Raw genomic sequence first — 10,500 nt, forward strand, 5'->3', positions numbered from 1 at the left:
AGATATTAATGGAGGACAGAGTGCATGAAAATTTTGAGAGGATATTGGTCAACACAACAAGGCAAAGCCATAGCACAGTCCTCTCTGCATTTTATAGCAAGTGAGATACCACTCCATTTTAGAGGAGATGGTGAACATCCTATGCTTCCTTGAACTGAAAGGAACCAGAGGGCATTAGCTTCTTGCCTGCCAGTGTCTTTGGATGGCACAGGGAGCCTGACATGGYTGAATCCGGCTCTCCAAGTGGTTACAGGGATTTGGCACCAGCTCATGGATTACACCCAAACTGTGGTGGTGTTTCCCAAGATGACACAAACCGTCCCCGGGCGCACTGCTTACGCTGACTCTTTGAGCTTTGTGTTTTGAAACAAAGCAAGGAGATAAAAGTTAGCTGAGACCTTTAGTTTTTGGTAGTCAGCATAATATAAGTGCTTGAATATCACAACTGAAAAGAGTGCAAACTGTTGCAGGGGGGTCCCCACTGTAATGCCAGCCTGGAGGTCGCCTTCACAGCATGGCAACRTTAAAATGAAGCCTTCCACTTAAATTCTTACTAGCCCAGCAGTGCTCCTCGTGCTCGCTCATGAAGGAAACTGCAAGGACGACAGAGCGTGGCTAAGTGGTCCTCATCTCCCTAACGGAGGARCACAAATACATGCTCACAGTGGGAGACAGCTCCCACAGTCTCTTCCCAGCCACTATAAAAACAGTCACTYGTTTATTATACAAATTTAAATTGCAGAAGCTATTCTTTGTACAATAGTAGTGCCYAGGGCCCCAGCTGAGATCAGAGCTTGTCATGCTCAAACCTGAAAGGTTTTTAATCTAATGAAAGAATACGCGAAAGTTGGGAGGGAAAACCAGAAGCAGGTAATTGGGGTGACTTTTTAAGACTGTGGTTCTAGGTTAGGAGCCCCYGTTTGCTGATCGCCCCTCTGCTTCCTCACCCCCTCGTTAGGGCCGTCAGGCACTTATACTCCAGAGAGCTCAATTTGTATCTGCRTCCCGCTTACGCTGTGGCACTTGGGCTGCTAAAATAAATCCTTCTGAATTTATGTTTATGCATATGTCACAGTTCTGGCCACWGCACAGTATAAATATACGCCTGCAAGTTTTAAGTCAGCTGGCTCCAATACTGGCAACAGAGAGCTCTGCACAGGTTAACCTCACATGCGTTTACCTAGTGCAGCGGGGAAGGGCTGCTGCCGGTGGTGTACTCCCCACCACTGCAGCCACACGGCCACAGACACCTAAGCTAGTTTAAACATAGCTCAGGCAGGTTTACACTGCAATTACAGCAATGACGTACTCTAAAGGGCATCCTAACAACTAACCAGAATCACCRTCATATTGTATCTAATTTCAAAATCAGAATTAAACCCACACCATTATTAGCAACTTTTTCTAAATCTTCTTTTTCTCACTAACTGAATAAAAGTGTCAGAGGGCAGTATATGTTGGCTGACACCAAATAAAGTAAAAGCTTCTAGTTAATCATTTAGTCAGCTCCCTGCAGGTATGGGAAAGGGCAGACAGCCTCTAATCAAATGTTTGGGTTCTGCAGGCTGCTTTTGAACCTCCCATTGCTCCACRACCACCCTGCTTCTGCCAGTGTACATTATACTCATCGCTCAGTTTCTAATGAGGGTTGTCAGGCTGGACAGATGAGCTGTCTGATCATCTGGACATGTCATGGGACATTGTCCATTGCTCTGGAATYAGAATGAAGTGTTGGAATCTGATCCAGTCTTCTTTCTAGAAGGGCACATAACTGTATTTCTTTAGCACCTGATATGCTTTTTGGCACTATAAAAATGATTTCCCACCCAGAAAAATAGGAAAAGTGAAAACTGAGAGAATCCTGCAGAACAATTAAGCTAAGATCTTACTCCAAGTCATAATAGTCTTAAATTCTGGCATGTTGCAACATACCTGTTTTCTACTCTGCTTCGTGAAGTGCAGTGGAATGGGTATAGGAGGCTGCCAGGGGATTGCTCCCTCTGCCTCTGCTGGCCCTGCCTGCGGCTTTGGGCCGCATGCGCACTACAAAACAGAGCTGACAAGATGCCCTCTCGAGTCACTCRGTGGTGTAGTGGGCATAGTTCAGAAATGCAGCTCGAAGGCAGCCCTGCAGCCACGTGAAGCATGGAGCGGGTGCTYGCTCAGTGATGTGGTTGCCCTGTGGCTCAGATAAGGCAGGAAGGAAGCAGCTACAGCCCCTTTGCTTGCTCATCAAGCGCTGCCTAATGCYCCTCCTTGTCACAAAGCCAAGCCATGGGGCAGGGATTAGAAAGGAGGTGAGAGAGGAAACTGTGCCCACAGTGTGATGCAGGGATGCCTGGCTTACTGCGTGCTCAAGAAATCTGGCAGATAGMCAAGTAGCTAGGCTATATCAAGCTCCTTGCCTAAAGCCTGCCAGAGCTCRAACCTTCCAGCTTAGAGTACAGATATGTCCACTCAGCAAAGCAAAGCCGACTTCAGGCTTAGGCACTGGACCTCCCTGATTCTTGCCGTAAATTGATCCAGCTGCCTGGACCTGCACGGCATCAGTAGTCAGATGAGCTCAGGCTCGTCCCTGCTCAGTCTTCGGCAGCCCAGTGCGTCCRTGGAGACGGCTCAGTTGCCTCACGCATTAGAGTTTTCCATTCTACAGGTTCTCCTAATAGTCCTTACCTTTAGTTGTCAGCCACAATTGTACACAGGAAAATATACAGGGCTTGGGAGAAAAGCAAGGGAGTAGAAATCTTTTCAGGTTTTGCTGCCCTCCTMTTGAAAAGTCTCCACAGAGTTACTTAGGGGAATGATTTCAGAAGTCTCCACTTCTGGGGAATTCTTTCACTTCTGGGCACTTCACATAAGCCACCAAAAGTGCAACATTCAGAAAAAATTGTGTGTCATAATTACCGATAGTTTTAAAATCTGTGAAGAAAGACTTGAGTCTTTCTATTTTTCCTCGATTTATCTTTCTGTAACAGACAAATCATAATAGTTTGCAGCCTTATAAAGATGCAGAGAGTTTCAGTTCCCTGATGTCTATGTTTCATGACATCTTCTATAAAAATAAAGTAGCATCATTCRGTTTGCCCTCCTGGAGACTGAAATTATTTGGGTTTTTTTTTCTTTTTTTTTCTTTTTAACATAGATCACTCTCTACTCTGAAAGGTTTGAAGAATTTCAGAAAACATTGACCAAAAGCAATGAAGTGTTTGCCAGTTTCAAACAGGAGATGGAGAAAGTGAGTAAAAGTCCATTTTTGAACTCTGTGCTTGATCCTCTCCTTTCAGATTCTGACATTTCTAGRTGTGGGAACATGTCTGCCCATTTTGGAGAACATCAAACTCAATAATGTCCAAATAAGATGTGGGACACTCTCAGGCATGTCAAAATATTAACATCTTATTTTGACATTTTGCATACATTTCTGATCTCTGTTGTCAATATGTACACAGATAATGTACACAGAATGTAGCAAGAGATGCACAAACCGGTCCTCCAAGAAAGTTTGGGGCCACCTCTTCCGCTGATGCAGTGAACCTCTGCTGAATGACAGCAGTTTAGCTTGTAGCACTGCAAGRTGAACATTTCACTCTCCCCTTTAGCTAAAATGAAAATGGCATGAAAGCATAAGCATTTTACCTAAAATCTAATCTGATGGTTAGGTACAAACCCATCAGAGATACTGAAGGGGGTGTCTGGAGTTGCAGTTGTCAGCCCAGGTGGATCAGAGTCCCCAGAGACTCTCCTGGATGATCCATGCCAGTATAGAAAGGTTGACACTACATGTCTTCCCGCTGCAGTGGGAAGGCAAAGCTGATGCCCACCAACACCACTCCCGGCATCACAAGGCTTGGGGCTATGATGCAAGTTGAGCCCAAGGCTCAAGTCATCAGAAGATCTCCTGTTCTAGAGAATCCTTCCTTAGAGGGATGCAACTCTACTTCTCAAAACCCCCAAGGCAGGGTGTGATGCCCAATTAATGCTGTACACAAATCAACATAAACCATTAAGCCCAGCTGCTTGTCTCCTTGCAGCTAGTATGCTTATTTATTGTAGGGAATTGGAGTCAAAGAACAAATGCATCCACATATGGCCCTCACTTTCAGGTAAATAATTTTCTGCTCTAGTACCAGGACCCAAAATCCTGATGCCCTAATGTTGCAGCCAACCTCTAATGATCTTCAGTGAGAGTTTGGCCAGCAAAATATSAAAGGGGAAGATGCTGCTATTTAGCTAGTGAGATCTGTTGAAAGTAGCACAGAGATGACTAATCCAAAGGAAATTTCCTTGACAATGGCAGCTCAGAAAATGTAAATCCTTCTTTAACTTCACAGTAATCAACASTCTGGTCTGGTAAAGAGACAACAAAATAATGCCATCTTTTATTTGCCTTTTGTTTTCGCAATACTTTGTACTCTGGATATTGGTATTCTTTTTAMCACATAATCAATTGATCCTACTTTAGGAATTTAGAATAGAGRCTGAAAGTTGTATGGTAGAGATTTAGAACTAAATCTATCCCTTAACATAAATTACTACTCAGCATAGTCTTTACAGTTGCTGGTAGTGGAATTACAAGTACAACCAAAAACGTAAGTAAACAGGGTGCCTTGATTTCATCTGCTGTATAGAATTAGTGCTGTGAATCAGCTTTTCTTCCTGCTTCTATAGATGACAAAGAAAATGAAGAAGCTGGAAAAGGATACTGCTACATGGAAATCCAGATTTGAGAACTGTAACAGAGCATTACTGGACATGATTGAAGAGGYGAGTAGCCTTTTTTTTCTCATGATGCATCTCTTCTGCCACATAATGCTTTTAATGGGAGATAAGATGATCTGAAACTGCCAAAAATCAATGAAGAGTTTGTTCTTTAGTTTAAGGGTCCTTTTTCAATCTATCTTGATAATGAGATGTCCTCAAAGAAAACAATAAAAACCACAATCACAATCAACTGCTGGGACTTTTAGACTGTATATAGAGACATTCAATATGTCCACAAGAAACTGAATTATATAACACTGAATTTTAAATGCTTTAATGCTCTTATGCTGAAGTAAGTTGACATTAGTCCACTTAATGCTACTTTCTTTCTGCATAAGARCATCCACCCAGGGAATTAATGTGCTCCAGCTAATGAACTTTAAATTCACACCTTTCATTAACTTTCTGTGTAGACAAACTCTAAGAACCAAAAGGAATGTACTATGGCTCATGATAGTTTTAAATGTGCTGTCACAGAGGCATTGCAGAGGAAATTAGTAAGCATTTTGGAACTCATTCAAATAAGGTAAGAGGCTACGTGAAGTTTCACTCCAAACTTACACTGAACTTGGACCACGTCTTTCTGGCTAGCTTTGTAGCACTGAGCTACTGTTATTTCTCTAGACATCTGTATTTTTTGATTTCTCACTGGGTGTAGAAGCAAGAAAGTGCTTCAATTTAGGCTGCTGTCACAAAACCTAGAAACAAAATAAACCAAAAGTACGATACAGCCTGTTTACTCATAATTCCAGCCCAGTTCCACCAGAAGTCTTGATAAGTTTTTGAGCGATTTCCTGTACAAACATCTAGTACATGCTTGCATCTCTACAGATCATTGACAAGTATTCCTGCAYATACTTCTGAGTAAAATTGGTCCGAGTCTGTATGGAGAATGCTAATAAACTATGGTAACAGGAGTGAATTTCCTCTTGAAACTTCAGTACTTAAGATCATAATTATTTTAGAGTGCTTTGTGAAAGCGCGACCTTGCAGAGCTCTGTGAGGGCTGCCTATGTCTGAAATTGTTTCCTAATTGCCAGTTCCATCACTGAATTGCATGTGCATGAACTCAGTCTATGCCTTTATCGAATGTCTTTGACCACAGAAAGCCATGAGGTCCAAGGAATATGAGTGCTTCGTGTTGAAAATCCAGAGGCTAGAGAACCTTTGCAGAGCTCTGCAGGAAGAGAGGAATGAATTGTACAAAAAAATAAAACAAGCCCAGTTCCCTGATGAGACGAATGAAAATGACATCTCAGAAGAAGACACTGATACGAGCCCCTCCTCCCCTGAGAAGGCTAGTAATGAGCTGCCCACTAATGATGAGAACATGCTGAAGGATCTAGCTGAAGCTTTCAGGGTGTCCCATAGTGCAGAGAAGTCCCTCCCAAGTGAGAACAGCACTGCAGAGACCTGTGACACTCAAACATGTGATGCTCTTTCTCTCATGGCACCAGAGGTCGCCTCTCATCTCACCCCATGGTCAGAGGCCAGGAGCTGTTCTGAGCAGCCCAGCACAAGYGCACCAACACCTGCTGAACATGTGCCAGTGCCTGCTGGGAGCACACCAGTACCAACTGAAAACATGACAACGCCCACCGAAGACATGCCAAAGCCCACCGAAAGCATGCCCATGCTCCCAGAAAGAGTGCCAACACCCATAGAAAGTGCACCTATACCAGCCAAGAGTGTGCCAGTATCCACCGAGAATATGCCAAAGCCCACTGAAAACATGCCAGCAACACCCAAAAGCATGCCAATACTCACTCAAAACAGGCCCRCTCCCCCTGGCGATATGCCAATGCCCACAAAAAGTGTACCAAAAGCTGCAGAATATGTGGAAGATCCAGTGGAGCAGCCTGTTCAAGGTCAGTCCACAGAGCAAGCAGGTGATACAGACATGGAAGCAGTAGACTGAAGTCACTGGTGTGTTCAAGCTCGTCTTCTACAAATCACAGCTCTATTTTGTCCCCAAATCTGAAATCATATATATATATATATATATATATATATATATAAAAAAGTAAAAAGTGAGTGCTGAAACACTCATACATATCCATAGACATAAGTAATGCACTTCTCTTTGCTACCACTATCCAGAAATAATGAGTCTGCAAATTTTGGTAATCTCATCTGCTCAAAGCATAGTATTTTTTGTTAATGACTGGAAAATATAACAAAATGACAAGGTCTTTTTTTTTCTCCAAGCATAATGAGTTACCTTATTCAACAAAATAATTTTAAGCTATTGAAGATTCATGTTCCAAAAATCATTGCAATTCACACACATATTTTTAAAATCTCTAAATTAATTGTATCAATTTGATATGATGCTGCACAGAAGATGCCCAACTTGGACACGCAGCAATTTTAATAAATTAGATGAAAGGAATCTGTGGTCACAAAGTAAAATAATGAAACCCTCTACATGGTCAGACATATGCAAGGAGAGGTGCAGAAAAAAAAAAAGGTGTATTTTTGTAAAAATAAACTGCCACTTGACATTGTGTGAATTGAACACCCACACACTCTTAGCCTTACCCTGAACTGTGTCTTCTGGTTAGTGCTCTAAAAGTGGTTTAGTTTTCAACAGAACCACAGGGGAAGAAAGAATAATTTTCCTAGCTTCCTCACAAAATGACTGAAAATAACRAAAATTCCCAAAATGAAGGCAATTCCCAAAGCAAGGGTCACAACCCTCCTTCTGCATCCAACAGAAATCTACTAGCTTATCATATCATTTGGAATCATGAGCTCAACAGAGGGGCTCATATCTATTTCCAGCCCACAAATGAGCTCAGAAGTTGGAATTTCAGAAGTGAGGTACAGATCCTGATGTAGGCCAAGAGCAGAAGGCAGGGGGCAAGCTACACCAGAAGGAATCCCAGAAGACAGCCCTGAGACTGTGCTTTAATACAGCGTAATCTCTCCCAGTCGCAGCCRTATGAACCTCTGTCCACTGAAACTTTCCTCTGGCCTTGCTGCACGTGTTGATGAACCTCAGGACAGGGGGGCACGCTTGTTACCCTGTTTGTTGGAGTGGAAGAGAAGCAAATAGGTACCGGTAAAGCAGGAATCCCTCTTACAGACACCTTTAGGGACCAGCTACATTCTTGTCCACTCTCACATCTAACCAGCTCTTCTCATTTGCCTGCCAACACACCATTGCTTAATATTTAAGCCACCTTATAAAAACTGTCAAGCCAGAAACAGGCTGATTCTGGCATGAAGAGCAAAGATGAAGAAGGAAGGGAATAAGACAGCTGAATGGTCTCAAGCAATAACAGTAAGAAAGCTTTGGGGGAGAAGGTTAATAAATCCTGTTGWGCCATTTCCTGTTTCTTATCCCCTTCCTCTAAATTCAGTCTAACCCTTTTGGATTCTGATCTGAAGAGCATAAGAATCTGAGAAGGCTGATTAAATGAGACATCCAGATGCTGGAAAAGGAAATGTTACAATCAGACAAACCCATGTATATAGACAAATCCCCCAAAGCCCCTGAAGAGCGCTAGAAAATAACTCATTCAAACTGAAGTTGAAACACAGATGATCTGGGAGAAAGCATGCCATTTTTGGGTGACTGTGGTTACAGAGTCCTTGTCGCAGGCCACCCTCCAAAACTGAGTTTTAACTTTTTGCTTATTACCAATGCGCATTCTGGCTGATTTTCTCTGTGTCTGCACTGCTTGGCCCACCCTTTTGGAAAGCTAACCATTCAAATACACAGAGTACGATCTGAAACAGTTAGTTGTTTTGATATGGGCTTATTAGTAGCTATTATGGCTACAGTTTTCCAATGCCTTATCTTAGACACTAAAACTGATGGGATTTGCTTCATGTCTCTAATTACCTGAGAGTGGATCATTCAAGACTTAGTTATCCTAAGATCTTTTATCAGTAATGGAGAAGAATAGACATCTTTTGAGGACAAGTCATTTGATGGTAAAACTGGCATCTAAGATAGAGGAAATGATGTACTCTCTGAAGATGTTATTTCTCTCTACTGATTCCAGAGCCAGACTAATACAAATAGCTTAGATTTAAAATGAAAACTCTTAGATGTCTAAATTAGGCAAGATTAATTCTGTCAAACGTTCATATTTAAGGCACTAAGCAAATAGCCATCTCTGAAAATCAAGCCACTTTTGTGCCTAGCATTAAAAATGTAAACCCATAACTAATCCTTTACTAAGATAAAAAAACTATACTCATTTGATTTACTTTCTTTAGTTTCCATTGATTCAAATCTAGTTTCCACTACAAGTTTTGTTTGTTGTTAGAGTGACTTTTTTAAATAATGTAATTTATATACCCATTAAATGTTTTCTTTTCTTGGTCTTGTTTGATTCTGTTACCATTTTAGTTTTTGCTTGTGTATAACCAACTTCCTTTTCTTTAAGTAGCCCTTAGCATGCCCTTAATTAATATACTTTCTCATACATTCAAATATTCAAATACATAGTAACAATAATCTAGTATGTTCTGACTGTAAAAAGACAAGCACTCAGGCACTGAAAAATACCGTGGTTCAGGATGTCCTTGCAGCTCTCTTGGTTCCCTTTTGCACAGTCATTATGGTCACGACTATAGCGGCAATTGTTGCCTCAAACCTTCCCACTTCAGAAAGTAAGGAGGTAAGAGTCCTACCAAATTCTCCTATATAATCAYGATCGATTTTTACAGATGATCCCTTATAAATAATTACACAACTGTCTGGGAAAATCACTCCCACTCTATACCTCCTTCCTCATTTTGGCCCCTTAATTCTTGCAGCTGACTGCAAACCTATTACTGCATGAGTTTTTACCCAAGTATCTGTTGCTTCTGTTCTCCCAAACTATTTACCTATCTGCATATTATCACAGAATAATGAGTCTGCAAATGATTCAGAAATGATGAGTCTCCTCCTCCTCAATACACACATACAACCTCACATGCATAGGAGAGAGAATCTCCCTGCTTTTAGCTCCAGCACGTGGCTTCACAYGAGGAATGCAGGAGACAGGAGAAGAAATTAGAAGGAAAATCCTGGCTGATCCCAAGATGGGTGGCCCTATCTGATACCCRGTACAAAAGCTGCTTCTSTATTGTCCTCMKGAARAGCCTTTGAAATTGCAATCTGTACATCAGCATTACTGCACCTCCCTCAGTTACTTCTGCACTCTAAACACAGTTACCCCAAAACACTTCAGTGATCATTCAAAGGCAGTAGCAGATATGTGTGTCCTCCTCACTGTTCATCCTTGTCATCCTTCTCCTACTGATATTGCCAGTCTTTCTTTCCAAAGAACCAAAATATTTCCCCTTTCCTCATCTCTGACCTTTATTACCYCAAAAATTTAACAGCTCCCCTGCTGAACATGTAAAACACAACATTTTTCAACATAATTTAGCCAAGCGTGAGGGGATTTTCATGATGACAGCTAAAATTATATCCATAATGCTGATATGATCCTCTCACCTAATTTCTGATCCCTGTRGCAGACCACAGTACTGATCAATCTTCTTCATGAGAGAGTAATAAGAAACATTTTAGCTCAGCAAAAACAATTTTTCTGTGTTCTCAGAAACAATTGATCTGTGTTAACTTCACTTTTCTCCCCAAAATGAAATGAAGTAGAAACAGGCATGGAAATATTCAATCCAGATGACAGAACCTCAGCAATACGAGAAGTGACTCAAAACATGGACCAAGCTGGGAGGAGTGGCTGATACACCTGAGGGCTGTGCTGCCATTCA

At 41.7% G+C, this 10,500-nt stretch overlaps 1 protein-coding gene across 1 annotated transcript in view; it reads left to right on the forward strand.

The window, feature by feature from the left end:
* The window catches only part of TXLNB (taxilin beta), a 35,488-nt gene extending 26,390 nt beyond the window's left edge, over positions 1-9,098 (forward strand). The window contains exons 8-10 of the mRNA XM_085299279.1: positions 3,143-3,235; positions 4,669-4,768; positions 5,871-9,098. Of these exons, the coding sequence (XP_085155405.1) occupies positions 3,143-3,235; positions 4,669-4,768; positions 5,871-6,679 (1,002 nt within the window). The 3' untranslated portion in view covers positions 6,680-9,098. The remainder of the gene's footprint in view (positions 1-3,142; positions 3,236-4,668; positions 4,769-5,870) is intronic.
* The last annotated feature ends 1,402 nt before the right edge of the window (positions 9,099-10,500 follow it).

The sequence above is a fragment of the Rhea americana genome, unplaced genomic scaffold (assembly GCF_003343005.1).
Source record: "Rhea americana isolate MKP2758 unplaced genomic scaffold, rheAme1 scaffold_149, whole genome shotgun sequence".
Classification (NCBI taxonomy): domain Eukaryota; kingdom Metazoa; phylum Chordata; class Aves; order Rheiformes; family Rheidae; genus Rhea; species Rhea americana.